We start from the raw sequence: 26,530 nt of genomic DNA, 5'->3' as shown, positions 1-26,530 counted from the left end.
ATAGCCGGATTTAGAAGATACTGAAGCTCGAGTACAAGTAAGTAACGTGATACGTTCATTGATTTTTGTCGAAGTCTCGTCAGGTGCGTAGTGTTCAGGATTTGCGATGAATGTAATCGTCATCCAAAAAATTTGATCAAGATGAATACGATTCCTGAGTTGCCGCAAACGGCGATCGAGGGCCCCTGGGGCTCAGGGGTGGGTACAGAGAGCATTGCGTCTTTATGGAGAGGCATTGGCGCGATTAAAATAGAACGTTGTAGTCACTGAGCCATGCATCCCGTAGGTCCATCATAGATTGTATACTAGAAGACCGTTTGCGGCTAGGTCTACGTCGATGGCACGTGCTTGCTTAGGTTGCGCAGCGCAGCATCATGTGACCCTACCTCAGCCCCTGGATAGGGCTTAGGTCTTAGGGCTGCCGGGGCCGAAGCGCGTCCGGCGCGCGTCCAGTCGCGTTAATGACCGTATACGATATTCAGTATACTCCACTATACCGAGACAGGTTCAACGTACATACAACATCCAAAACACAAAGATGCCTCACTCCGTGTCTCCTGGGGAGTCCCCTAGTCATCGCAATGATGAAGAAGTCCTTCCGGATGCTCCTCCAACAGATGCGACCCCCAGTGGTCCAGAAGAGAAGGAGTCCGAAGCCACTGAAAACGATACGAAAGACAGACTTGCGGACCTACTTTTCGATGATGACGATGACGACGAATTTCCTGCATCTAGTGCGCCAGACACGAAGAATGAGAACCCTGCTAGTCGAGATGCAGTAGAGTAAGCACCAGTCACCCGAGAGATAGAAAGCCAGTCTGACAAATGTTGTACAGTTCCTCTGCACCGCAACCCGCTCACGTAGACACAGATACTATGCTTGCCTTCTACCAGCGACTTTTCCCATTCCGATACCTTTTTCAGTGGCTAAACCACGGAATTGTTCCTTCCCCAGACTTTGGGAACCGTGAGTTCGCGCTTACCCTACAGAATGACGCCTACCTACGATATCAATCATATGCGACGGCAGATCTGTAAGCGGATATACCAAGGCATCCTCTGTTATGCAACACATCATTGACCCCCTACTAGCTTCCGTAAAGATATCCTGCGCATGAACCCGTCCCGTTTTGAAATCGGCCCCGTCTACAACACAAACCCCCGCGATCGGAAAACTTTACGAGGGGGTCAGATGAAACCAGTTTCTAAGGAATTAGTGTTCGATATCGATTTGACAGATTATGACGACATCCGATCCTGTTGCGAAAAGGCGAATATCTGTGGGAAATGCTGGACATTTGTAACCATGGCCATGAAGGTTGTCGACACGGCGTTGCGGGACGACTTTGGATTCCAACACATCTTATGGGTTTACTCTGGTCGTCGTGGTGCCCACGCCTGGGTCTGTGATCCACGTGCTCGCAGTCTTCCAGATGATCGGCGACGGGCCATTGCAGGATATCTGGACCTCTTACGAGGAGGGGCCCAGAGCGGCAAGCGTGTCAATCTGAAGCGTCCGCTGCATCCGCATATGTCCCGTAGTCTGGAGATCCTGAAGCCTTACTTCGCCCAGACTACCTTGGTAGACCAGGACACTTTTGTTAGCTCGGAGCAGGCGCAACGCCTCCTAGCGCTACTTCCCGACAAGGCCTTGAATGATGCGTTGCGCAAGAAATGGGAATCATCACCAGACCGCTCTAGTACGAACAAATGGGCCGACATTGACTCGCTCGCGAAGACGGGAAAAAGCAGCACTCTGAAAACTTCTACATTACGCGAGGCGAAGCAGGATATTGTTTTGGAGTACACTTATCCCCGCCTTGATTCTGAAGTCAGTAAGAAGATGATTCACTTGCTCAAGAGCCCGTTCGTCATACACCCTGGCACAGGTCGCGTTTGTGTTCCCATTGATGCTCGAAAGGCTGAGCAATTTGACCCGCTTTCAGTTCCCACGGTCACACAACTACTTGGGGAGATTGATGCGTACGATGCAGAGAACCCCAGTAACGGCGCAGGAGACGCTGTGGATGGGGAGGGAAGCGTGCCCAATGACTCTGATGTGAGAGGAAGCCGCAAACTCCAGGATTATGAGAAAACGAGTCTCAAGCCATATGTTGATTATTTCCGCTCGTTCATTGCCGGTCTTCTCAAGGAGGAACGCGGTGGGAAGCGGGAGCGAAACGAAGACATGACGGAGGTGAAGACTGAAAGTATGGAGTTTTAAACCCTTGCATCTACTTTCTGTGGGTCTTCTACCTAGGACTTTTGGTACTTTTCGAGCGGTTTTGGAGTATACATGCTGAAGGCAGCGTTAGGATGCATACGGCGTTTCGGTGTTGTCACAGGATTACTTCAAGACATAGGCATGATTTTATATTTCTCCTGACAACCTACTAATCAGGGATATGAATGGTGAACATGAGACCGTCATTATAGAACTGATGGTGCTTAACGCTTTTGAACGTAGGTAATCCTTGAAGCATAATATCATACTGTAGGATGCAATTTTTAAATATAATACATGTAGATGCTAAATTCGTTTCTATATTGATACACGTGCACACTGCCTAGCAAATATTGTCATAGGCGACTTGCATGGACAGACGTCAAGCTAACATGACAGGAAGTTACGGCAAACTCCCTCACAAAAAGATCACGAGAAAGTCGAGGAATGTAGAATTAGAATTAGGAGTAGGGATTTAACCAATGCATATTTGCAGACGCATTAATGCATCATTGGTCTGCATTTAAGCGGTGATGAAGTTCTTGACGTCTAAAAGTCCCACTGTTAGATATAGATACTAATATCGCAAGGGTTGTGGTAACTTACTCTCGAGCCAGCGAACGTATTCCTTCTGCTCCTTCACCTGGATGTAGTCAGGAATCATGTTGGCGAGCTCTGCGTTGATGCCTCTCTCCTCGAGGTAACGCTCCAAGAAGGTCTGCAGATCCTCATCGAGGTTCTCAAAGGGAGGTCCAGCGTAGAGGCTCTGTCTAGCCCAGTCCTTTTCAGCTGTCTGGGCATGTGCCAAGTCAGGCTTAGAGAAGTAGGAGACCTCCTCGATCTGGAAGAGACCATCCTGGGCAACAGTCTGGATCAGCAAAGCGCCGTTGCTTGGCTTCTCAACGGTGATGTTGACGCGGGCAGGGAAGCTGGGCTCCAGATCACGGTCCAACTCATCCAGCTCGCGATCAGCCGGGGCAACCCGATCCTCGGGGTGCTGGGCAACGTTGCCAGAGGCACCCCGGTTAGCGGGCTGGTGGCCGCCCTCAAAATCCAGCTCGTCACTCAAAGCCTGGTCGTCGAATTCCTCTTGTTCGCTCAGGTTCTGAAGGTCCGCAACGGTAAAGGTGAGGCGAATCCTATTATAGGGGTTTCATTAGGATAGGGTACAAGAATGGGATGGATTGGAAATAGAAAGAGGTGATGGGAAATGGAGACCCAAGCACTTACTCCTCGTTACCGAACTTCTTCGTCAACACGACCTCCTGGTCACCGGGGACGTCCTTGACCTGCAAGCCGACACAAATCAGCCTTCGTTGATGCAAAACATTTGATTCGGTGCACATACCTCCCAGGAGTTGTTCTGAAGAACATACTGGATGTTCTGGACGGAAGAATCCAGGTCCTCAAGACCAGAAGCCTTCTCATGCTTCAGTTCATCCTCAAGCTTGGCAGCAAGCTCAAAATCACCTACACATAGAAGTCGTTGTCAGCGCAATCGAGAGAAACGAATATTACATCATGCCATAAGTCTTGAGCAGTTTTCTTTCTTTCTTTTCCTTGTAATTTTCCCTCCGAATCCTGAATGGATTAGGCGTTCAATTTCTTCTTACCTTCAGCTTGAGACTGTTTGAATACGCTAGAAGTCGAGAAAGCCGCGTATGAAGGCTTCAGAGCAGATTGCAGGATAACATTTTTAGGAGCAGCAGTCGGAATAGGTCGGAAGAGAGCAGAGCGGGAAGAGATGGCGATGGAGCGGGAGAAAGTGCGAGGCACAGAGCGGGCGATGGTACGTAGCGACAACATGATGAATTGTGAGGTTTAGATGGATGCAGAGGCTGTTGGGTTGGAGGAGAATTTTAATGAAAGTTTGGAGGTGACGAACAGGAAACTGATGATGTTACCGCTTGCCAAGAACAAGCTCGGGAGCTCTCGACCGGTCGGCCTGAGGCATTCATCCTTTCCGTCCCAACATCTGAAGAGGGACCTTATATACTAATACAGAATACACGATCAAATTGTTTTCAATTGCCCAGGGTGTTGAAATCTCAAATAATTCTGGGATCAATAGACATTATCTTCTGTCACTCTGCGTTCATCTACAAGCGATATACCACAACCTACAAAACGTCCAATACCTGTACCATAGAAATATATTTTATGAAACTGACGTTAGTATCACAACTCATAGTCACAAAGTTAGCCAAAAGCAATTTCAAATACAGGAAAGTCATGGAATATACAGAGGGAACAAACCAATTGCACAAGTCTGAATAAGTCTCGAGCATCAAAGCTCGCAGTAGTCACTGCCCAAAGATCTTCGCGCTTAATGAGGTTATATCATGAGAAAAGCTAAGAGTACAAAGTGTCAATCGCACACTTTGCCATAAGTAGATCCAAGCTACAGCTTTGGCTGACAGACATAACACATTTGAGAGCCAGGATCAATGCAGAAGGCGCTGAAGATAATAACTGCCGGTGTTGCTGCGAAGTTGATCGTGCCGTTGCCATTATTATGTTTATTGTTTTACACTACAGGTGGTAGCCTAACAGCGATGCGAAATACCATCACAGATGCATAGCAGACATTTTTGTTAATTTGCTTGTGTAGCCAAACCTTGAAACATACTAACGAATATCAAGATGCTGGTATATACGGTCGTCAACGCCATTATGTGCCAAAACCAATGCGAGCGATACGGTCTTAAATCAAACCCATAACTAAAGATCACGACATCCCTTTAGGAGGAAAAGCTGAAGACTGCTTCCCACCATCCTTGGTCAAGCGAATGAACTTCATGCTACTGAGTCCGGACCAATCTCCATTCCACGAGGCAAGAGCCTTGAGTACATCTTCCTGGCCAAGATCGGGCAACCAGAAACCGGTCTTAAACTCTTTATTCTCTGCGTCTGTTCGCTGTAGGAGATTTTCCTCCCGTTTGCTGGGGGGTCGGCCTTTCCTCCGCTCGCTCTGTAATTGCTCGATCTCAGGGACACTTCGATTGATGTATCTATGCCAGGAAGTGTTAATACGTATGAAACATTGGATAGTCACTAGAGGGCTAACTTTCTGCTTCGACTTACCTAACAATTAAATTCATCATGTCACTATCCGAGAAGACGCCTGCATCCTCTGGGACATTCTCGTGGAAGTATACGATCCGATCAACTAGGAGTTATATTAGAAAAGTCCGGTAGAAAACAGAGGCGCCTTTTGGAAGCTTACTGTATGACTGTCGTCCTCGGGCCAGTGTGGCAGAGACACGAGCAACCCGATCATCTCTGATACCTGCGCGGCGCAATCTCTTCGCATCTCTGCTGTTCTCATGGAGTGCGTCAATTGCCCCTCTCTTTTTAGCGATATGCTTATGGACCTTCGAGAAAGACTTCGGCATGGTGCGATTTTTTGAATCCCTTGTATTTGAAAGAAGGTAGAAAGTAAGCAGTATAATGTTATATGCTGCGCACAGTAAGTTGCAGTCTAGAACCTTGCCTTTTTTTTTTTTTTTCCCTCTAATCTCTCCGCGATCCTTATCGCTCGGCAGAATGATAGGGCGGTGATGGTGGAGGCAAACGCCGCCAACGTCCGACCAATCACGGCTTCCTCTGTATGCATCAACCTATCGCGTTTCTGTTGCGCGTCGGAGGGTTGATACTGGCAGTCAACTTACATTCCAGTCTCGTTGTCTAGGTCATACATAACTCAATGACCCGCCAAGTTGGTTGATTGGCTTCCAGCTCCTATTTCTACGGAAGTTTCTCCTCATGGTTCTCGTGCCCACCGCTCCTCCTGAGTCCTAACCGTCGACTGTCAGAGCTGTTACCCGTTTTGGATGTTCAACTTGACGACCTAACGAGGAGCAGCTCGACTTTCGAAGGTTTCCATAATGGGCATTAAAGGTATGCCCAGCTTCACTTTGTCTTTTTCGGAGTGATCAGAGAAGGCTGACTGGACAGCTAGGGCTCCATGGTCTTCTCAAGTCAATTCAAAAACCATGTCATTTGAAAAAGTTTAGCGGACAAACACTTGGGGTCGACGCGTATGGATGGCTGCATCGTGGTACGGTCGCCTGCGCGGTGGACTTAGTTTTGGACCGGCCGACGACCAAGTATGCAGCTTTGAGTGGGATATTCTTCGGTGTGGGCGCTAATGGGACTGTAGACATGTCGATTTCGTACTGAACCGGGTCCGCATGTTGCTCTATTTTGGAGTTACCCCATATCTTATCTTCGACGGTGACAATCTACCGAGTAAAGCCGGTACCGAGTCTGATCGACATCAACGGCGTCAGGAAAGCAAAACCCTTGGGTTGGAACTGCAGCGGAAGGGAAGGACAGCGGAAGCTTATCAAGAATTCCAGAAAGCGGTGGATGTGACCCCTTTAATGGCTCGTCAATTGATCGACGAACTGAAAAAGATGAATGTTCAGTATATGGTGGCTCCGTATGAGGCAGATGCACAACTCGTATACCTTGAGCGCCAGGGCATCATCAATGGTATCATATCAGAAGACTCTGATTTGCTGGTGTTCGGCGCGAAAAGACTGTTGTCTAAACTAGACCAGCATGGCGACTGTATTGAGATTAACCGAGCAGATTTTGCAGCTTGTCGCGAAGTCAGTCTTATAGGATGGACTGATGCTGACTTTAGACGCATGTGTATCCTCAGTGGTTGTGATTACCTACCCAACATTGCAAGGCTGGGTTTGAAAACTGCCTATCGGTGTATTCGCAAATACAGGAATGTGGAGAAGGCGCTACGGATGCTTCAATTTGAGGGCCAGTATCATGTTCCTACGAATTATCTGGAGAATTTCAAACAAGCAGAGCTCACCTTCCTTTACCAGAGAGTATTTTGCCCCCAAGCTGGAAAGCTCGTCACTCTGACTGCACCGGAGGATGATGTGAACCTCGAAGAGCTGCCGTACATCGGCGCCGATGTGGACCCTGAGCTTGCAGTTGGAGTCGCTCGTGGTGACTTGGATCCTACAACAAAAGAACCGCTGGTTTTAAGGCCTGCACCCGCGGGTAAGCTCATGCATGGCATCCAACGTCGCCAGACGCTCGGTTCATCCGCCGAACTGAAGCCAAATAAACCCATCAGCTCATTCTTCACCCCAAAACGGACTCCTCTAGCTGAGTTGGATCCAAATAGCCTCACTCCATCTCCCAGCCAGCAAAGGCTACTGGAACGGCATGCCAATAGGTCCTGGGAGAGCAGTCCTGTTACGCCCCGGCCGGGAATCGTCCGATCCGCTACTGTGAATAGGCTATCGAGTCCACTAGTTAGGAGTGTGGAGCGGAACTCTTTTTTGGCCCATGCCTCTAGAGCATCTACCTTGCAGCCCACCAAACGGCAGCGACTTTGTTCGGAGACGGACGAGGCCAGCCTTCCAAGTCTTCCAGATTGCCGCAGTCGTTTCTTTGCTAGCTCCCCGGGTGATTCAAGCCCGAGCGGTGCAAAGGTGACGCGAAGTAAGAAAGCGCGAAAGTCAGCTGTCGATGTGTTTTCTGATGAAGTAGCCGAGGATATCATGACACAAATTGTAGGTTCGTCAGAGACTGCGAACCACTGCAAGGACAAGCCTCACATAGGAACTGAGCCGCGCGAAGGCAACCATGAAGAAGCGGCTCCGTCAACGGCACTCACCACGTCGGAAGATTCGGCAATTGTGAAACAGAAAGTCCTTGCAGAAGAGCCACAGGATAGTGCTGAAACTCCAAGTAAAGCTTCTGTTAACGAGGACTCCAACCCTGAAGTGTTTCACCAGGTGCTTGACTATCATATTGCCAAACAAAACTCTTCTCTGTTGTCTAAGTTTACTTTTGAAGCTGCGGAAAGGAATACCAGCCCCAACTTGGATACCCCGCAAACAAAAGATCCTCAGGTTCATCGCCCGCTTATTTCTAGATCACCCTCTAGGGTGAAAGCTGGGGTTTCCCGGAGTCCTTCGAGGCGACAACGGTTGACACCTTTGCAACGTCTCGGCCAGACTGCGCTGGCTCGGTCACGTTCTCTGAACTTTACCCCTTCTCTTTCAACATCAAGTGCCCTGGGCAGTAACATCGGGGCCAACACCTCTAAGGCAAGCCCGATCCCTGCCACATATCATATTGCTCAAGGAAGTGAAGACATGATTGTTCCCGATAGTGAAGAAGAGGATGTCGATGGTGACGAACCCAGTCATCCCCGGACACCTGTTGCATTCGACCTCAAGCGATTTTCATATACAAACAAGTGATTCTGGATGGTATACATTGCCGGCTCCATACAGAATGGCATAAACTTTGGTGTGTTGGCGTTTTTTTTTGGCATTGTTATCATCCTGTTGGGTCTTATCTGGAAGAGATACACCGGTGTTTTTAAGGTATCGCATTATTCTATATTATCTTTGGTCGTGTATACCCTACCTTGGACGATATTGGAGATAGACGATCGACGTCAGGCCACTTTGAGTAATTTTAGTTTATATCTTTGCATTGATCGTCGGCATGAAACCTGGACAGAACCCACTATGAGACGTAAATGCAGGAGGCTGGAAGGGACCATCAGGGATTAGGGCTGATAAGCCGTGCGGGACCAAGGCTAAAGTCGTGCCTGGACCAATCCCTGGTCCCTGATCGATCGTAGCGCCATCGGTGGGGCGGATCAGACCCAATGGGGCCTCGTGGGTCCCTCAGGGACAGTGGGCGGTGAATTCTGGTTACCGGGAAACCAGCGGGTGTAAACAAAAGGTGATGCCCAGCCTCCTCCATTGGGAGTATATTCTCCATTCCCAGCCACCACATTATCATCACCATCGTCACCAGTTACCTCAACTCTCGCTCGTTGTGTGGAAAAAATTCGGGAGGCAGGCATTCATTGCAAGTGTGGATTTGGCTAGCTACGATCTCTCTCCCCAATTCTCCCCTTCCCTCTTTCTCCCCTCTCCATTCCTTGTACTCAGCTTTGCCTTTTTTTGGCACTAAGTCGTTGAATTTGAACCCCAGATCGGGGCATAGCTTATCGGATTTTTAATTCAACTATCTGACACATCTTGTATATCGTCCAGGTCTCGTGAGCACTGCGACGCAAAGCAGACATACATTCCTTATTCTATTCGTCAAGGGATTGTTCCTCGACCTCGTGCCCTCGAGCCCACATTCCATACCCACGTCAAGGCTGACAGAACGTTCCGACATTCTTCGATCACCTTCTTCAGGCATAGAGTTTCACAGCTTGGACTGACAACCGAGACTGTCGCGCATTAAAACAGCTTGATCAGGTCGCAGAACCGAGGGAACAACCAGCACTTTCTGTCATAGTGCGCAACGAAGCGCTCTTCGATCACTCCTTCTCGGGGTCCCGAGAAGAGAGTCATATAAGCTACGGTGTGAAGCAATCAGCTGATATAAGTCTGGCTGAGACTTGACCGGTCGACATGGCTGGCAATTTTAAGGACAAGATGGCCCGTATGTGACCCTTGTTCTTGAAACCATGCTGTTTGTGTATACTGATTGTCTGTGTGATTATAGGTTTCATTCCCATGATCGGTTACCATCACGTGCTTATGATAATTATTGCAGTTACCATTATTCTTCTCTGTAAGCCATGTCCCATACTATGCTGTCACCTCCGGAATGCAACTGACCATATTAGCCCTCTTATTGGCCGGATGCTCGTCGTCCTCTCCACAAATGCCCAGCATCTTCTTGATCTCTCTCTATTACCAACGCTACGACCCCGTCTTCAATCTTGCCCAAGTGGATCCCGGCGTAGTGCAAGCGACAGCGAACATCGTTGGAGGAGCGGAGATGGAAGTCCGTGTGGGATATTTCGGAATCTGCGTATCGCCATCAGGAGGTGCCTACATCTGCAATTCGAATGCAACGGCCCTGGCTGAGGTCGTCACTGTGGACCAAGATCCGCTGAACCTGATTTGGGTAGCATCAACGTTTAAGGATGCTGTGGTCTTCCCATATCTCCTGTATGTTTCCCAGAATCTTTGGTGATTCTATCTGGATTCATGAATAGGTCCACTGACTTTGATAGAATCGTTGCCGTTATCCTCGCATTTTTCTGCTTCATCCTTCTGGCGACTTTCCCTGGATGGCACGAAGAAATCGACTCGACCGGCTCAGAACGTGAGGTGAAGCCGTTTCCTTCCCGGCCCGTATCTCAGGCAGCGCTGGCTCTGATTTTCGTGGCATCCGTCTTTGTGCTGGTCTCGGTACTATGGCAGCACACGGCATCCGTCGCCGCGAGCACCATTGCCCAAGACATGGGCAATGGCAGTGTCAAGAGCGGAGTTGGTAGCTCTGCGATGGTTCTCGGATGGTTTGGATTTGGCCTGATGGTGGTGACGACGATAGGCTTGTTGGTGATGATTCTCAGCATCAAGCTGATACGGCAGTTGACGGATGAAGAATAATCTATGGGAGGGACGCTTTTTCTTTTTGCTTCTTCGTTTCTTTTGTTTTCGACCTTATACATGACGCACTTTCCGATGGCACGAACGACACACGATTAATACGACATTGAATTTTGAAATCACGACGATAATGAACAAAATCAATCAACGCCCCTATCACCCCCCTCGCGAGATACTCCCCTGCTGATCGATCTACCTGTACATTCGCCTGTTTGCATTTTGTCTGTTGAGGGTTTACGTCATGTATAAAAGACGATTTTCTTTCTAGTTATTGGAATGGGATGGGATGGTTGCGATGGGACCCGGGAATTGGAAGTTTTTTTTTTACGTGGAATACCTCACTGATTTGTCAAGACTCGATGATTGACCGACTGATTTGAACGCATTTTTGTTTCTATGGCCATAATACAACAGCTCGCATATAGATTGGCTGTTGCTACCGACATGAAAGAATTATATTCATCATGAACTGCAGTTCATCGCATCCACATTCGTAACCCAGTATATATACAAAGGAGCAGAATCAGATATCATGCCTCGCATACTTACTCGCCATCCTCAACCTCCTCCCAAACTTCAACAAAATAAAAGGATAGGGCACAAACAACACCGTCAAGCATCCAAGAAGCGTACACGCCCAGCCAACCCCCAGATTATGAAACATAGCCGTCGCAAACAAAGGAAACCCAGCCCCAAACGACGACCTCATAAAATCATTCCCCGCCAACACCGAAGCCGCATACCTCGGATACGCATGAGCCTGATAACAAAAAATCCCATTGAAGATCAAACACCCCCCGACCGAAAAAAACACCGACCCCACAATCGGCACAATCCAATGCACGCTCTCAAAGTTCCCCGTCCACCCAAACCAGAACAGCGAAATCGGGAGCGCGAACGCCCCCACGCAGGCTGGGGGCAGCTGGTGTTCGGGTGCGATGTTCCAGTTCTGGTCGAAATGCTGAGATTGGTATTTGGCTTTCCAGTAGAAGTAGCACGGTATTATGAGGATCGCTCCGATTAGGATCCCGAGGAAGGCGAGGCCGGTTTGGCCCATGTTGAAACCGTGGATTTCGCTGAAGACGATTGGGAAGGCTTCGAAGAAGATGTAGAGGATGCCGTAGATTAGGGAGATGTAGAGGTTTAGGAAGAAGACGATTGGTTCGAGGAAGCAGAGTTGGAAGGGTCGGATTGCGGCTTCGAAGAGGACGTCCTGGTTGTTGAGTTAGATGTTGTTAGGGTTTGGGTTTGGGTTGGGGGTAGATGTCGTTGTCGTTGTTGTTGTTGTTCTTGCTAACGTACCTTAGGTCTGACATGGCTGAGCTCGATCTCCGCTTCGCATTTGTAGTTCGAGTTCCCCGTGATCTTCCGTACACGACGTGCTCGTCGCCAAAGAATATTGGGCGTGAAGGTTTCCGGGAGGAAGAAGAATAGTAGGACCAGTGTGAACCCGCTGGCCCAGAGCAGCTGCCAGATGGTCCATGTCCATCCTTTTGCGGAGGCTGCGAAGCCGCCGACGAGAGGGCCCAGGACGGGAGCGGAGATGGCGAAACAGCCCCAGATAGCGATCATGTAGTCGCGCACTTTCGGGTTCCACATGTCTCCCATGGATGCTCCGCCGGTTGCAAGGGCTGGGGAGCCGAGAAAGCCGGTCAAGAACCGGAATGCGAGTAGCATGCCGAAGTTCTTTGCGTAGATGACGGCGAATTGGAAGAAGACAAAGACGACGAGGGTGAGGATGTATGTAGGGTTTCGGCCGACGGTTGGTAGCTCTGAGAGAGGGGACCAGACCATTGGACCTGGGGGTGTGGTTAGTATGTTGATTGATGGGGGTACGCTTAGTTACGATCCATGAATGGGACGTACCTAGGCCATATCCCAGCACGAAGAGTGTCAGCCCGAGTGTTGCGGCGACTCTACTTACACTGAATTGTTCCGAGACGCCTTCGATTCCTGGGGTATAGATCGCAGATCCGATGTAGATGGCAAAGGTTAACATCCAGATCTGGCTACTTACAAGGAGCTTTTTAGTTGTGCTCCAATTCTGAGGATTCTGCATGCATGTAAGTACTTGATGGTGGAGACCGTGTTCAGGGAAGCAAGTCTGTATACGTACCTCAGGATCATCTGGTCCACGCCAATCCACCAGAAGCGGTGTTCCTCTATCGACACCAGCGGTCGAAGCTATCGAGTTCAGACGACGCGAAGCTCGTGACGCCTGTGACATAACGGCGTATAGACCGAAGGTGTCCTCCTCGGTGTCCGCCAACGTCGCTGCCTCTTCATCTTTGACACTGGGTTCCGGTTTCAAACATTCTGTCCAAAGAGCCGGATTAACTTCCTCTGGGTATCGTAGCAACCGATTCCTAGTAAACACGCGCACGAGCTTTCCAAAGGTTGAATCGCGGATGGTCTCCATGTTTAGGGCTCGTCTGATTCAGCCCTGGTGTTGATCCTCGCATCGCTGTCCGGTTCTACCATGACCCATAATGAATTTATATACTTGACTAGTGGCAATTGTTTTAAGACTCATGTTGTTTAAGCTTTTCTATAGACTTTCACAGCATTGTCTGGCCAGTATACTGCCAATGGAACGTAACTGCTGGGTGTATATCCGTAAACCCGGAAATCCGAGAGACGTCATAGTAAGGCGGATGCTCTCGGACGACAAAGTGTGGTTGATGTCATGACTCTTCTTAAACCAGAAGAATCCTACTGAATCATGCTGTTGAGATGGTCATCGTGGTCCCTGCTGTTCCCCACATTGTGCCTAGACCGATGTTTTGAAGACAGTTGGAAATGGCGATTATAAATGCTCTCGACGCCGTTACCAATGAAGGCTTACCAAGCAATATAAGATTTGGATGTAACCACAAAGCTATGACAGTGGTCCAATTAAATTGTTGATGATTAACATGTTTATGACTTTCTACAGAATCTTCTCGTTGAATTAGCTCGACGCTCTCTATTTTCAACTTAATGGACTTGGGAAGGTGGGATGTCGGGCAGCCCAGTTGCGAAAGCCCTCAAAAATGTCAAGTTGTTTAACTAATCTGAAATCAAGAAAGTACGCATGGGTTCAACGATACCAACAAGTCAACATAGACAAATAAATCAAACAGGAAGATCAGGGCAGATGGAGAGTATTAAAAAGACGATTTCCGGTATCACTGGCCCCTGTTCCCTTGTACTTGTTCTCCGAAATACGTAGGGTTATAAATTGCAGGTTGTCATATTTCGCAAGAGCAGCAGTCAATCTTCCACCAGAAACACACCGAGCTTGCATGACTCCAGTGATCACCACAACAGAAACCTCTTTGTTGAGGTCGCGGATATGTCGCATAAAGTCCAGGATAGTCCCCCCGCTATTAACGACCGAGTCAACGAGAATGACAGCGAACCTATCTTCGAGGTGGTCGTGTTGAAGATCAATGGCCTGATATGCGTGCGTAAACATCGCACGCTCAAATGCCCTGTTGACTCCGAATGCCATGGGCTCCCCTCCCCTCATTAACGCTACTATCAGAACTTTGTCCTCCCTCCAGAGTTGGTAGCCGGTAGTATTGTGTCCCTGTGGGTGAGGGATAGCGGCTTCTTCAACTCTTATGAGCGCAGGCAAGAATGTGTTGGCTAGATACCAACCCCCGTCACTGTGTGCCTCCCTCAAATGTAGTCCTTGCACGCTGGCATTTCTCATGGGTGTCATCAGAATTTTGACGGCTTCTGGGTTCAGCTTGTCCGCGCTGATTACCTTCAACTTGGTGGCCTTGCCGCATTCTGACACGAGGGAGTCCATAAAATCAGGGTCCATAAGTTCGACAATGGGGAGTACCTCTGTGGTTAGGCGAGGTGATACATTGCTGGGCCGAAGTTATTGCTTCGCCTTCAACCCATCGTTCTCAATTGCTTTCTTCAAAGCCGTTTCCATTGATACGCTCCTGCTCGCTTCATCTCCCACAACGACAATAGCCTTGTCGGCTCTCGATAGCATCTCCAGGTCAAGAGGACTATCTCCAAAGGCGCAGAATTCGAGATGGTGTTTGTCCTTAAGATGACCAGCCAAAGCCCCCTTGACCTCAGCGGTCACAACGAAACCGTAACTAATCCGGTCACCCCCAATGACGGTGATCTTTTCTTGCTATCCTTCCAGCTCTAACACATATTTCCATATCTGAGCCAAGCCACAAGTCACAACCACTGCAGCGACGTGCGCCTGTTGAGCAATGAGGTGTAAAAAATTCAAAAACTCCCCATCCAGAGTCACAGACGAGGCAATGTCCTTGCAAACAGAATCATATTCATCACCGCGAAGCCTTTCTTCATGAAGGAGAGTCACCTGCCGGAAAGCGTCGTAGCTGTATCCCAGAGGACTCTCGAATACAACCTGCGCAGGTGTCTTCGGCCGTTCTCCCCCTGCATATTCCAGGAGTTGAGAAATCTTCTTCCAAAACAGGTCTCCAGTGTCTTGCGAGGTCAACGTACGGTCGGCATCAAGCCCGATCATCCTTCCTAGAGTACCACTCTTTATGGCAGGGATGCTGTCAAGGGTGTTGAGGGCTTTGGAAAGGTTGTGTTGTTCGTCATGTTTGTTGAAGTCATAGAGCAGGCGCTCAACCTCCTAGGGTATCACGTTCGAAGTCACAGCACAAAAAAGAATGTTATTGCGATAACAAAGGTCGCGAAGCATTTGCTTCTCAGCTTCCACCCAGCGTTGCACATGGTTGATTGAGACGTGCGAGCGATCTCTGCCAGGATCATCGAGACGGCGCTTGACGATCTCCTGAGGAGGGACATCAAGGTAAAGGATATGGGTGTAGGTATCCAAGTCGCTTTGGGTATACACAGCCGGTCCAGACTTCTTCCCTTCGTTCCAGAACATAAAGTGTCCTATAACGACGCCAGTCTTGTCATGTGCTATGCAGTTATTCTTAATGCAAGATATCGCTAGCTCACGAAAGTCATGACGGGCTTTGTCATCCAACCACTTGAAGGACGTTATGCCTCCACAAACGAGCTTACCAATCTCATCGCTGCCCTCGAAGTACATGAAGTGGTCTTCGCCGAGGGCCATTCTGAGCTGGTTCAACAAGGTTGTCTTTCCAGATCCAGGGAGTCCATAAATGCCAATCACCACAGGCTTCACAGGGAAGAAGGATTCTGCGCCATTGCACTTTGGTCACTACAATTGAAAGAATGATACGGCGTTACACTGCGAATGTTCAAAACAAGACTTGAGGAGCAAACGAATCTGTGTCAGTCTAGCAAGGAAAGGATAGCGACAACCACCGAGAGACAAAGGCTGCCTCTATATGAGAGAACCACGCCCTTTATATAGACAACTTGACAGGTATCAGGAGGTAAGGATCAGCGGACAAAGCTACACTAGCTAGGTCCGGGTGAGTCTATGTATGATTATTCACATCTGGACAATTTGCCGCACTGCAACGGATTTGATAAACAGCTCAGGATTGGATGTTTGGGGCATCGGCGGAGCTGTGAGGTTCATTGTTTGTATAATGTAAAGGGCCTGCTTGGCCAATAACAATTCCCTATCATCGTGCAATAGAGCAAACAGACGATGCGATATAGTGGATACATTCATCCTCCAGACAATTGGATAGTTGCCGTACCTCTTTGAATGAAGTTCCATGGTTGCCCTGCGGCTGCGTGCAGATCAGATGATAAATTGAATTTCTTCGAATAATTATGGGATGGAAACTACAACCCATCAGTAAAGAAGCTGCTCGAGAAAGTCTGATACAGGGATAGACATACTTGCCTTCTAGTAGGTGGAGAAAAGAGTATCGTTCTATATCATTGTCAATGCAAAGTGTATCCAAGAAGCCTTCTATATACTATGAAACTAGATCATGTCTTACATGACCTACTTGAGATATGACTCCTATAAGCTCGGATGTAAACACAGTGTAAGGAGAATTTCTAGGACTAAAGGAAAAAGGAGAAAAGTAAAAATGTCAAATTTCCACCTACAGACCCAAGTGGGCTAGATCCAGCCATCTACTTTTACAAAGATTATTGGTTAATTTGTAGTGATGGGAGAAAGTATATATTAAGGCACCCGCATGAAACAAGAAAGGTATCTTTAGAATCTGCAATTGGGGGTTATCTCGTAGAACATTTTCCGCAGTAAGTGAAGCAGCTTAAAACAATCATACAAAAACACATAATATACATAAAAAAAAGGTATACTAGAACAGCTTAGCAGATTTGGCCTCATATGGGTCAGGATCCATTGGTGGAGGCGTGAGATAAACCGGGAAACTAAACTCCAATATCGTCGTCCTGAACTATTGATTGAATCTAACGTTAGCACAACTCAAACCAAGTCATGATCTTTCCTACCTTAGAATAGCCACTTTGCAAACCGAGCCTAACCTCGAGTTTATATGTTTGGCTAATATTGCAAGTCTCAAACGACGGCGTGAGCGCGATTGGTAGTCGATGTTTCTTCCACAGACTATCCCCTATGGATAACTCAGCCCCATTTGAAGCTCCATCATGGCAGACAACATAATGGATGTTAGTCATGGTTTGTATGACCTGGAACTGTGTGTCTTTTTCAACAAGCCCGGATGCATGCGTCTCTGTCGATCCCACAAGCATGGTCTGGAAGTCATTCAACCATACAAAGCATTCTCTGTCCCCGACCTTTGTGAGCTTAATCTTCAATGGGATGGGATACCCTAGAAGTAAGCACTGTCCATTCAGGAGTTCGACGTCGACTTGGTATGCCAGCGGGCTGCATAAGCTGTTAGAATCATGATTGATGGAGAGAAGACACCTTCTCCCCAGTACGTTTTTTGGAAGGCTAAAGTCGGGCACAGGGTAGTAAAGAATATTGCGAGTCTGCCACGAGGGAACCTGGTTAGTATGATTTGCCTATGTTCCTTTTCGTATATCCAAGCTACTCAACTAATTTCTCCACTCCTTTTAAGATACCAGTCTTTGTCACCGTCACATCCAGAAAGTACCTGGCCTCCCAAGGCGATAGAGTGTCTCCAGTCGAGGGTGGAAGCCTTCGTAAGAGATGGTGGGTTTTGTTCTTCCGATATAGAAACCCCGTGCAAGACGGGTTTGGTTTCGTTTCATCTAGACTGATTTTATGACATTCGGATGTTGAAGGAAACTAGAAGAACGCGAAACATGTATGAGAGAAGAGTCCAGTGATCTGCATGTCGTTAGAGGTAGTAAAGCATACCGTGAGGGAGAAAGGAAAGATGTGCGTCCCAGGGCCGACAGTTAGGCTTTTAGAAAGGGATGTCTCCGTCATCTTCTGAGGTGGGAAAACATTTTGAAACCTTTGAAATAACTGCACATGAGGGCGTTAAGAAACGGCTATCACTTGTGAATCTCGGCAGACGTACCTGATGGGACTCGATATATTTCCCAGAGTCTAGTCGTGATGTTGCTATCCCAGATAACTTGACTGTAATAGTTGAGATATTGACCGGCGCCTTGTTACGGAGGAAGAGCTGGCCAGACACAGTGTCTTTTTCTGTGTAAGCTCCCCTTTCCTGATTGAGTCGTATTTGGAGATCCATTCCCGATCTTCAGCCAAGTAAATCTGAAATATGTTGTGTAATTGATAAGGGGAAGTCTGAAATTCGCACAGACAGTCAAAGTGCCAAAGTCCCGGCAATCAGAATAGGTTTCTTGGTCTGGTTCTTGAATCTTGATCTGGTAGGGTTAAGAGACTGTACTTATGACTTGAATAGTGATGCTCGTTTTAACGGTTTACATAGATGAATACGAAGCACATATAGCAACCAACGCCGAGCTGACAGGAAATTTCCATGACCAAAGTGTCTCTGATACTGCACCAGTCTCGCTTGTTCCGAGGAACTGGAGCTGCGCTCGGGGAAGTAAGTAGCGACCAGTTTCAGCCGGCGTGCAACGTTCAGAGATTTTTTCGTCCTTCATCTCTCGGTCTAAAGTGGTGGAAAAGCCGGGGCTCGGAAAATGAAGAGTATCGCCGACTATTTTTATCTGCTTCCAGAATGATTCCCATCGCGGCCCCACAGTGCCCTTGGCCAAACCCTAACTACAACAGTACCATTGCCCATAATTATCAGTAGTTAGGCTAGTAGCACTCTCAGCACACATTATTGATGCTATTGTTTCTTAGAGCACTTTCCTTCTTACCTAATTTGTCTCGTAAGCTAGGGCTAGAGATATAGAGAAACTATAGCCTGTGTAATTAGATGACACTCAAACTTGCCTACCCTCCCATATCACTATAGAACGGCAAAATCATGGATAACCAGTTTGGGCAATCAGATCAATCAGTATACTCCCGAGAATTTACTGAGAATAGTCCGCCAATGGGCAATGGCCGCTCGCCTACTGTAAGTCTTAAGCACTTGAGGATATGGTTTGGTCTGCTCGAAGATGTGGCAGCCTTCTGACACTCAATTGTTTTTTCAGGAAAGGTATGATCGGGAAGACCGACTATATCACGGTGAACATGCGGAGTCTTTACTACATTCGGTTCCTTTGGGACTTCCATATCCTGCCTATGAGCCTGAATCGCAGCCGTTCAGCTATGAGATACCCGAGCAGCTTTCTTTACGAAGTCCTAGTACGAAGAGGCAGTCCAGTCATCCACGAAGTCCTCAGTCAATTAGCAGAGATCCGTTTACCTCACCTCAAACCTTCGCACACGCAGATGATGCTTCAGCACCGGACTCATGGCGACAACGCCAAACTCCAGCGCCCAGTGCCCTTCGTCGATACCCTACCCGAAGGATTAACTTGGTCCAAGGCAGCGTCCTGAGCGTAGATTATCCCGTACCTAGCGCTATCCGAAACGCTATCCAGCCAAAATACCGTGACGCTGGGGAAGGCTTTACTGAAGAGTTCACACACCTTAGATGTAAGCATTTATTTCAACGCAGTATTAGAAACCTAACGGATCACAGATACGGCAGCTACCTGCGACCCTGACGAGTTCACCCTACGTAATGGATACAACCTACGAGCTTCCATGTATAACAGGTCAACAGAATTGCTTATTGCCATTACCTACTACAACGAGGATAAAGTGCTGACGGCGCGAACACTGCACGGCGTGATGCAAAATATTCGTGAAATCGTCAATCTCAAGAAAACAGAATTCTGGAATAAAGGAGGGCCAGCCTGGCAGAAAATCGTCGTTTGTCTTGTCTTCGATGGTATTGATCCTTGTGATAAAAATACGCTTGATGTCCTGGCCACCGTTGGTGTCTACCAGGATGGAATCATGAAGCACGATGTGGATGGTAGAGAGACTGTTGCCCATATTGTTCGTTACTCTCCATGGTACTCTCTATCTCGCGCTATTTATTGATGATTATTAGTTCGAATACACAACTCAACTGTCAATTACGCCATCACAACAGTTGATTCGTCCTCACGGTGAAGAGCCAACCACCCTGCCACCGGTCCAGACGATATTCTGTCTAAAGCAGCAAAATAGCAAAAAGATCAACTCACACCGATGGCTATTCAATGCGTTTGGCAGATTATTAAACCCTGAGGTCGTTATCTTGATCGACGCCGGCACGAAGCCAGGGCATAAATCTCTACTTGCTCTCTGGGAGGCATTCTACAATAACAAGAACCTCGGAGGAGCATGTGGTGAGATCCATGCCCTGCTCGGCCAACGCTGGGAGAAACTCCTGAATCCTCTAGTGGCTGCGCAGAACTTTGAATATAAGATATCAAATATCTTGGATAAGCCTTTGGAAAGCGCGTTTGGCTATGTTAGTGTTCTACCAGGCGCGTTCTCTGCTTACCGGTACCGAGCTATAATGGGTCGGCCTTTGGAGCAGTACTTTCATGGGGACCATACGTTGTCTCAAAAACTAGGCAAGAAAGGGATCGAAGGAATGAATATATTCAAAAAGAATATGTTCTTGGCTGAGGATCGCATTCTGTGCTTTGAGCTTGTTGCGAAGGCGGGCTCTAGGTGGACGTTAACATATGTAAAAGCTTCCAAAGGGGAGACAGACGTACCAGAAGGTAGGACGGGCATTGTAGTCTGATGCCAAATTGCACGAGTGCTGATTTCGATAGGTGCCGCAGAGTTTCTGAGCCAAAGACGACGCTGGCTCAATGGCTCCTTCGCGGCAAGTCTATATTCAGTTATGCATTTCAATCGCATCTACAAGAGTGGGCATAATATCCTTCGCTTGGTTGCTCTTCATGTCCAGTTACTTTACAACATCTGCCAACTCATCATGACATGGTTCTCCCTCGGTAGGTTGGGCTATATCGGACTCTTGACGCTACTATGAGGGCTAACCTGCTGTAGCATCCTACTGGCTGACCAATTCTGTCATTATGGATATTGTTGGGACACCAAGCGCAACAAACAAGAACAAGGGCTGGCCATTTGGGAATGACGCGACTCCTGTCGTTAACAACTTCGTCAAGATCTCTTATCTTGTCTTCCTCATGCTCCAGTACATCCTTGCTCTTGGTAATCGACCGAAGGGGTAAGATTTCATTCAACATTGCGTGCAACTGGTTTTTTACTTTGGTGAACTAACAGCAAATTTTCAGATCGAAAGTTGCATACACACTATCCTTCATCTACTTCTCCATCGTCCAACTCTACATCCTCGTTCTCTCATTTTATCTTGTCGCCCAGGCATTCAGCGGCGGGAATCTGGACCTCAATTTAGACGACGGGGTCGCAGGTTTCATCGGATCGTTTTTCACTTCCACCAGCGGACTCGTGCTGATCGCATTAGTTTCAACATACGGGATATATTTCCTATCCAGCATTCTATACCTTGACCCATGGCACATGCTCACGTCCTCATGGGCCTATTTTCTAGGAATGCCCTCCTCGATCAACGTCTTGATGGTCTACGCCTTCTGCAACTGGCACGACGTATCATGGGGTACCAAGGGATCCGACCAAGCAGGCTCACTCCCATCAGCTCAGACCAAAAAGGCCGATGCAAAGACAAACTTCGTCGAAGAGCTTGACAAACCTCAAGCAGATATCGATACTCAATTTGAGTTCACAGTCAAACGAGCTCTTTCCCCATGGCATCCACCCGAGGAGAAGGAAGACGCCAACTTAGACGATTCGTATAAACGCTTTCGGACGAATCTCGTGTTACTATGGGTTTTGAGTAACTCGTTCCTGGCACTTTGTATCAACAATGAAGGCATTAGGAATCTTTGCTTGACGGTATGTTGGGCATAGCCTGCAATGGGTAATTTGAGCTGATGAGAACTGCTAGACTTCCTCGACAGGTCGTACGGCCTGGTATTTTAAGATTATTCTCTGGGTTACTTCTGCGCTGTCGGTTTTCCGGTTTATCGGGGCTTTGTGGTTTTTGGGCAAGACTGGGGTGTTGTGTTGTTTTTCGAGGCGTTGATTTGAATTTTGAGTAGTGTGTAATATATTCATCTGTGCATATATGATAGGAATGTGCACTTGGCTATTGGCAACTTCGTTGATCTCTCTTCCTGAGATAGAAGGCGAGGTGAAGGACAATTATAGGACAGCCCAACCTGCCTAATTGCCGTAGATCTATTACTGATATAGATTAGCGCAAAGAAAGGGAGGCCGGAGATACCCCTCGTATACAAACTCACAGACTCACAGAGGTCTATCATGACACAGAAAAGGTAGTGGGGCCGTGATACTAGTACCTCGATTAATCTCCAGGTGGATACCTTACGAGTCAGACCGACGATTCACCACCTCTCGCTAAAACATTCTCCATCCTCGCTTCTCTCCGCAGGACGGAGGACTCCATACGGGGTGTTTACTGCTCCCTGCAAGACCCGCCCTACCTTCCTTTGGCGCATGTGTGGTCCGGGGAATCGATAGCCTCATAGCGGATACATGGCATATCTCCGGAGTACTCTACTCTTCCTCTCTAGCACCCAAGGCTGCATCGGTCCCTTTATAAACCATTCACCGCCGTAGCTCCGGTAGAGTTTAGTGATTGATTTCTTTTAAGGCCGACAAGTCCCCCTTTATCTTGCCGACCTTCGTCCTCTCTTTTCCGATCCCCGAGGCCAAGACACCAGGAAAGATCAGCAGTCATGGCCCTCCTCGGCCGACTTGTGCTGCTCGGAAGCGTGCTGCAGCTTGCTCACTTGGGTTCCGCCCAGACCATCAAGTCCGTGACTGATGGCAGGATTATTGGTACGTCGGGGCAGACACTTTGACATTTTCCACAATGATCATGACGAGACAACGACGCTGACACCACCGCACAGAGGCCAACGAGGGGACCGTCGCCCCGGCTGCCCAGCAGGTTGAGGGCAGCGGCCTGCAACTGACGGATGCCGTTCTGGCAAATCTAACTCAGTTGCAGCTCAGCAACATATCACTATTCCAATTCGCCAATGAGTCGGACCAACCGAAGCAGAGCCGCTCCGATGGCTGCAAGACATACCCGGGCGACGGGCAGTACCCGAGCCAGTCGGTGTGGCGCGTCTTCGACTTGCTGACCGGTGGCGCGCTCATCAAGACGGTACCCATCGGCGCTGCTTGCTATCAGAACAGCGACCACTATGACTACGCGAAATGCCAGGCCATCCTGGCTGGTTGGACTGATGACGCCGTCCACGAGGCCGATCCGACTTCCGCCATGTCTCCTCTGTACCAAGGCCTCACCTGCTTGCCCCAGAATGCCAACGTGAGCGGCGCGACCTGCGAGATCGGCGGCTACCCTACCTATGCCGTCAACATATCCAGTGTCGCCCAGATCCAGCTCGCCATCAACTTCGCCCGCTCCACCAATGTGCGTCTCGTCGTCAGGAACACTGGCCACGACTTCCTCGGCAAGTCTATTGGCTACGGTGCTCTGTCCATCTGGACGCACAACCTCAAGGACCTCGAGTTCGTCGAGCAATACTCCGACCAGTCCTCTGACTACAGCGGCCCCGCGGTCAAGGTCGGCGCCGGTGTCAATGTCGGCGAGCTCTACGCCTTCGCAGACAAACACGGCGTCACCGCAGTCGGCGGTGAGTGCAAAGGCGTGGGTGTCGCCGGCGGCTACTTCACTGGCGGTGGCCACTCACCTCTGACTGGCAAGTACGGCATGGCCGCCGACCACGTTCTCTCCATCGATGTGGTCCTGCCCAGTGGCAGATATGTCACGGCCAACGCCCACCAGAATCAAGACCTCTTTTGGGCCATCCGCGGCGGCGGCGGCGCCACCTGGGGCGTCGTCACTAGTGTGACCTTCAAGGTCCACCCCAAGCTCAACTTCAGCGGTGTCACCTGGAATATCACCTCCGGGCCAGACACCAACAACACCGACGACCTCTTCTTCGAGGCACTCTACGCCTACTGGCGCCGCTTTCCTGGATGGGCCGATCAGGGCAGCTACGGCTACTCGAAGATCTACAGCCGCGGCACCGGCGCCGGCTACGCCTGGGACATGCTGCCCTGGCTTGTTCCTGGCATGGGGCTGGACGACTTTAAGGAAATGGTCGCCGACATCTTCGACGAGTGGACCGAGATGGGATTCGACTTCACGCCCGAGTATTTCGAGCACGACAACTTCTACGAGACGTGGTCGACTCACTTCCCCACCGAGACTGTCGCCAACACCAACCTCCACACTGGCAGCCGCCTCTTCCCACGCAAGACCTGGGAGGACGAGGCGCTGCTCAACAAGACAATGGACACCATCCGCAGTATTGTAGAGGACGGATCCCGCCTCATTCAGTACAATGTGAACGGCGCCGCTGTTCCCGACACCCCGGACAGCGCCGTCCTTCCGGCCTGGCGTGACACTGTCTTTTTCGCTATCGTCGGCGTGTCCTGGGCCGACGGCATCTCGGAGGACGAGCTCAAGGCCGCTAACGAGAAGCTCACTGACGACATCATGCAGCGCCTGCGCGATGTTACCCCGGGAAGCGGCAGCTACCTGAACGAGGGGGACGTCATGGAGCCGAACTTCGGTGAGGCTTTCTATGGCGCCAACTATGACCGCCTCCTCCAGATTAAGGCCGAGATCGACCCCTGGGACACCTTCTGGGCTCCGACTGCTGTCGGCAGCGAGGACTGGTATATCACTGACGTCCCTGACTGGCTGACCTACCAGACCGGCAAGCTTTGCCGCAAGCAGAATTAAGGGGGTGGTATGCAGACATGATCATGAATCTTCAAGTTTATTTTTATATTACCTATTTTAGAATAAGAAGTAGATAAGGCTGTAATATATACCTCAGCTTCCATTACCGTGTGAGGTCGAAACTGGAGGGAAAGAGTAAGCAGGCATCCTCGTCGTAATTCATCTTATCAGAAATATTTAATTAAGCCAGATGATAAGACGCTATCTTGGTGCAAAGTACAACGCAATGAATTAGGGCAGATACTGTACTACGTCAAGTGCGCAGAGTATCGCTCCGACAGATAGGCTGGTCATGAATGTACCAGGAACCACTGGATATATTTTGCATTTTAGCAAAAATATCCCATAAGAAGTCGCGTGTTCTAATGGTTATGATTTGTCGTTCACAACTATGTGAGCTAGTAGCTACTCCAGTAGTACCGACAAGGTTCCCGGTTCGATCCCGGGCGCGACTATTTTTGACATTTTACGGCTGATTTTTTTTGTCGAGATAGTATTATCTATCCGTCTCTGGGCAAGCTGCCTCGAGGAATAACTAGAACTAGATGTATGTTGCGCATGTATTCTTGTGGCTGTTCCGTGGTACACACTCGTCTATGATGCGTTATGAACCATATTTGCTCTTTGCTCCCATCGGCTACGGTTTCTATATATATACAGTTAGGGGAGTAGTCAGTTAAACGTCATTCAACGAATGCAAATATCCAAACATTCTTTAGACAGTGATCAACTATGCACAGATCATAGCTTTCATCCTACAGAAAATCTTTCCGGGAATGGACGCAAAACACCAACTGTTATGGGTACACTCCAGAACTTCAATTAATTCGCTGGTTTAGTCAAAACAGGCATCTACGCTAGACTGCTGTCCAGCGAGCTAAACTAGTGAGTACCAGGTAGCATACTCAATGCTAGAATTTATCGACGACCCACAGATCCTGTCATATACATCTAGGCTGGGTTCCGGAACCTTCTTTTCGTTAAGTATAATAGGTCGTTAGATTATCAGTAGGGACTGTATTTCTATATCCAAATCTTTTACTCAGCGTTAGAGCTATTACACACCTTCACTGAGTGGTGGGAGCTGGCTTACTTTAATATTGAAGGGAGAAAAAGATTGAGACTGATCTGAATTCTACAGGATCATGCGGATCCACATTCTCGAAGCTCCGCATTTGGACTACATTTCCGGTGACAATGAGAAATCTTAACAGTGTGTTAGTGTCTCTTCTGTAGCCTTTAGCAAATAAAGTAAGAGCTTTCGGGCATGATACCAGTTTCAAGTCCAGTTGTATGGAAATGACACACGATGACTGTGGACGTTTTGAATATAATTCCGACTTACAGATCAATGATATTGCAAAAAGAAAGTCTAATGTGACTGGAATACTTGAGACTGACGGGCCCACCATGTTAATCTGTAATGTAAATGTCAACCCAATCTGATGGTAAGGATTGACTATGACGGATTATAGAGTGGCTTTTACTCCGAGACAGTATTGACAGTAGTATGAGAGTGTTGTATTATGCCAACCGATGCAACTCCCCGGAGATCTGGCTCACGGCTGTAGATGATGACACATTTTTTCTGTCCTAAGTCGGTGAACTCCCAGTAAAATAAAGGATATGAATACTGCTTCAGGCCCCAAACTGACTTAACTAAAGAGATCCTGGCTATCGATTCGTGTCGGACTATAGACAGCCTCTGCAATACTTCGTCAGTCTTGATCAACTAAATTGAAGTTTCTTATCGCTTTACCGCTTCTTTCAGTTGCCTATGC

The 26,530-nt window shown here is 48.5% G+C and overlaps 12 protein-coding genes and 1 non-coding gene across 13 annotated transcripts; 8 read left to right on the top strand and 5 right to left on the bottom strand.

The window, feature by feature from the left end:
* Positions 1 to 538: 538 nt before the first annotated feature.
* Positions 539 to 2,224, top strand: AO090005001360 (DNA primase subunit PRI1; the record flags this gene model as incomplete). The annotated part of the gene is made up of 3 exons (XM_001818237.1): positions 539 to 783; positions 837 to 1,034; positions 1,093 to 2,224. 3 exons carry the CDS (start codon positions 539 to 541, stop codon positions 2,222 to 2,224), a joined length of 1,575 nt encoding a protein of 524 aa, XP_001818289.1.
* A 523-nt stretch (positions 2,225 to 2,747) lies between these two features.
* On the bottom strand, positions 2,748 to 4,030 carry AO090005001361 (MAM33 family protein; the record flags this gene model as incomplete). Its single annotated transcript, XM_023237896.1, has 5 exons — positions 2,748 to 2,785; positions 2,831 to 3,363; positions 3,455 to 3,513; positions 3,573 to 3,694; positions 3,838 to 4,030. 5 exons carry the CDS (start codon positions 4,028 to 4,030, stop codon positions 2,748 to 2,750), a joined length of 945 nt encoding a protein of 314 aa, XP_023089329.1.
* A 922-nt stretch (positions 4,031 to 4,952) lies between these two features.
* Positions 4,953 to 5,619, bottom strand: AO090005001362 (translation machinery-associated protein 16; the record flags this gene model as incomplete). Its single annotated transcript, XM_001818239.3, has 3 exons — positions 4,953 to 5,235; positions 5,309 to 5,393; positions 5,451 to 5,619. 3 exons carry the CDS (start codon positions 5,617 to 5,619, stop codon positions 4,953 to 4,955), a joined length of 537 nt encoding a protein of 178 aa, XP_001818291.1.
* A 492-nt stretch (positions 5,620 to 6,111) lies between these two features.
* AO090005001363 (putative exonuclease) lies at positions 6,112 to 8,466 on the top strand (the record flags this gene model as incomplete). Its single annotated transcript, XM_001818240.3, has 3 exons — positions 6,112 to 6,124; positions 6,186 to 6,333; positions 6,387 to 8,466. The coding sequence occupies 3 exons, from the start codon at positions 6,112 to 6,114 to the stop codon at positions 8,464 to 8,466; spliced, it is 2,241 nt and encodes a 746-aa protein (XP_001818292.1).
* Positions 8,467 to 9,645: 1,179 nt separating this feature from the next.
* On the top strand, positions 9,646 to 10,635 carry AO090005001364 (Fig1 domain-containing protein; the record flags this gene model as incomplete). Its single annotated transcript, XM_001818241.3, has 4 exons — positions 9,646 to 9,676; positions 9,740 to 9,808; positions 9,864 to 10,191; positions 10,257 to 10,635. 4 exons carry the CDS (start codon positions 9,646 to 9,648, stop codon positions 10,633 to 10,635), a joined length of 807 nt encoding a protein of 268 aa, XP_001818293.1.
* Positions 10,636 to 11,158: 523 nt separating this feature from the next.
* On the bottom strand, positions 11,159 to 13,054 carry AO090005001365 (MFS transporter; the record flags this gene model as incomplete). The annotated part of the gene is made up of 4 exons (XM_023237877.1): positions 11,159 to 11,848; positions 11,938 to 12,434; positions 12,502 to 12,688; positions 12,752 to 13,054. The coding sequence occupies 4 exons, from the start codon at positions 13,052 to 13,054 to the stop codon at positions 11,159 to 11,161; spliced, it is 1,677 nt and encodes a 558-aa protein (XP_023089330.1).
* A 708-nt stretch (positions 13,055 to 13,762) lies between these two features.
* On the bottom strand, positions 13,763 to 14,446 carry AO090005001366 (uncharacterized protein; the record flags this gene model as incomplete). Its single annotated transcript, XM_001818243.1, has 1 exon — positions 13,763 to 14,446. One exon carries the CDS (start codon positions 14,444 to 14,446, stop codon positions 13,763 to 13,765), a length of 684 nt encoding a protein of 227 aa, XP_001818295.1.
* An 807-nt stretch (positions 14,447 to 15,253) lies between these two features.
* Positions 15,254 to 15,706, bottom strand: AO090005001368 (ATP-binding protein; the record flags this gene model as incomplete). Its single annotated transcript, XM_023237861.1, has 2 exons — positions 15,254 to 15,522; positions 15,655 to 15,706. 2 exons carry the CDS (start codon positions 15,704 to 15,706, stop codon positions 15,254 to 15,256), a joined length of 321 nt encoding a protein of 106 aa, XP_023089331.1.
* A 1,448-nt stretch (positions 15,707 to 17,154) lies between these two features.
* On the top strand, positions 17,155 to 17,762 carry AO090005001369 (uncharacterized protein; the record flags this gene model as incomplete). The annotated part of the gene is made up of 2 exons (XM_023237856.1): positions 17,155 to 17,308; positions 17,599 to 17,762. 2 exons carry the CDS (start codon positions 17,155 to 17,157, stop codon positions 17,760 to 17,762), a joined length of 318 nt encoding a protein of 105 aa, XP_023089332.1.
* A 1,146-nt stretch (positions 17,763 to 18,908) lies between these two features.
* Positions 18,909 to 20,445, top strand: AO090005001370 (uncharacterized protein; the record flags this gene model as incomplete). Its single annotated transcript, XM_023237849.1, is given in 5 exon segments — positions 18,909 to 19,001; positions 19,081 to 19,528; positions 19,575 to 19,936; positions 19,992 to 20,396; positions 20,413 to 20,445. 5 exon segments carry the CDS (start codon positions 18,909 to 18,911, stop codon positions 20,443 to 20,445), a joined length of 1,341 nt encoding a protein of 446 aa, XP_023089333.1.
* A 428-nt stretch (positions 20,446 to 20,873) lies between these two features.
* AO090005001371 (uncharacterized protein) lies at positions 20,874 to 22,044 on the top strand (the record flags this gene model as incomplete). Its single annotated transcript, XM_023237842.1, has 4 exons — positions 20,874 to 20,892; positions 20,948 to 21,131; positions 21,199 to 21,838; positions 21,904 to 22,044. The coding sequence occupies 4 exons, from the start codon at positions 20,874 to 20,876 to the stop codon at positions 22,042 to 22,044; spliced, it is 984 nt and encodes a 327-aa protein (XP_023089334.1).
* Positions 22,045 to 22,704: 660 nt separating this feature from the next.
* On the top strand, positions 22,705 to 24,749 carry AO090005001372 (FAD-dependent oxidoreductase; the record flags this gene model as incomplete). Its single annotated transcript, XM_001818248.1, has 2 exons — positions 22,705 to 22,807; positions 22,882 to 24,749. The coding sequence occupies 2 exons, from the start codon at positions 22,705 to 22,707 to the stop codon at positions 24,747 to 24,749; spliced, it is 1,971 nt and encodes a 656-aa protein (XP_001818300.1).
* A 351-nt stretch (positions 24,750 to 25,100) lies between these two features.
* Positions 25,101 to 25,204, top strand: AO090005t00025. The gene has a single exon. It is a non-coding gene; the product is annotated as a tRNA-Val (tRNA).
* Positions 25,205 to 26,530: the final 1,326 nt, after the last annotated feature.

The sequence above is a fragment of the Aspergillus oryzae genome, chromosome 1, assembly GCF_000184455.2.
Source record: "Aspergillus oryzae RIB40 DNA, chromosome 1".
NCBI lineage: Eukaryota > Fungi > Ascomycota > Eurotiomycetes > Eurotiales > Aspergillaceae > Aspergillus > Aspergillus oryzae.
Note: the sequence above shows the minus strand (reverse complement) of the source record. Positions and strands in the feature narration are given on the sequence as shown.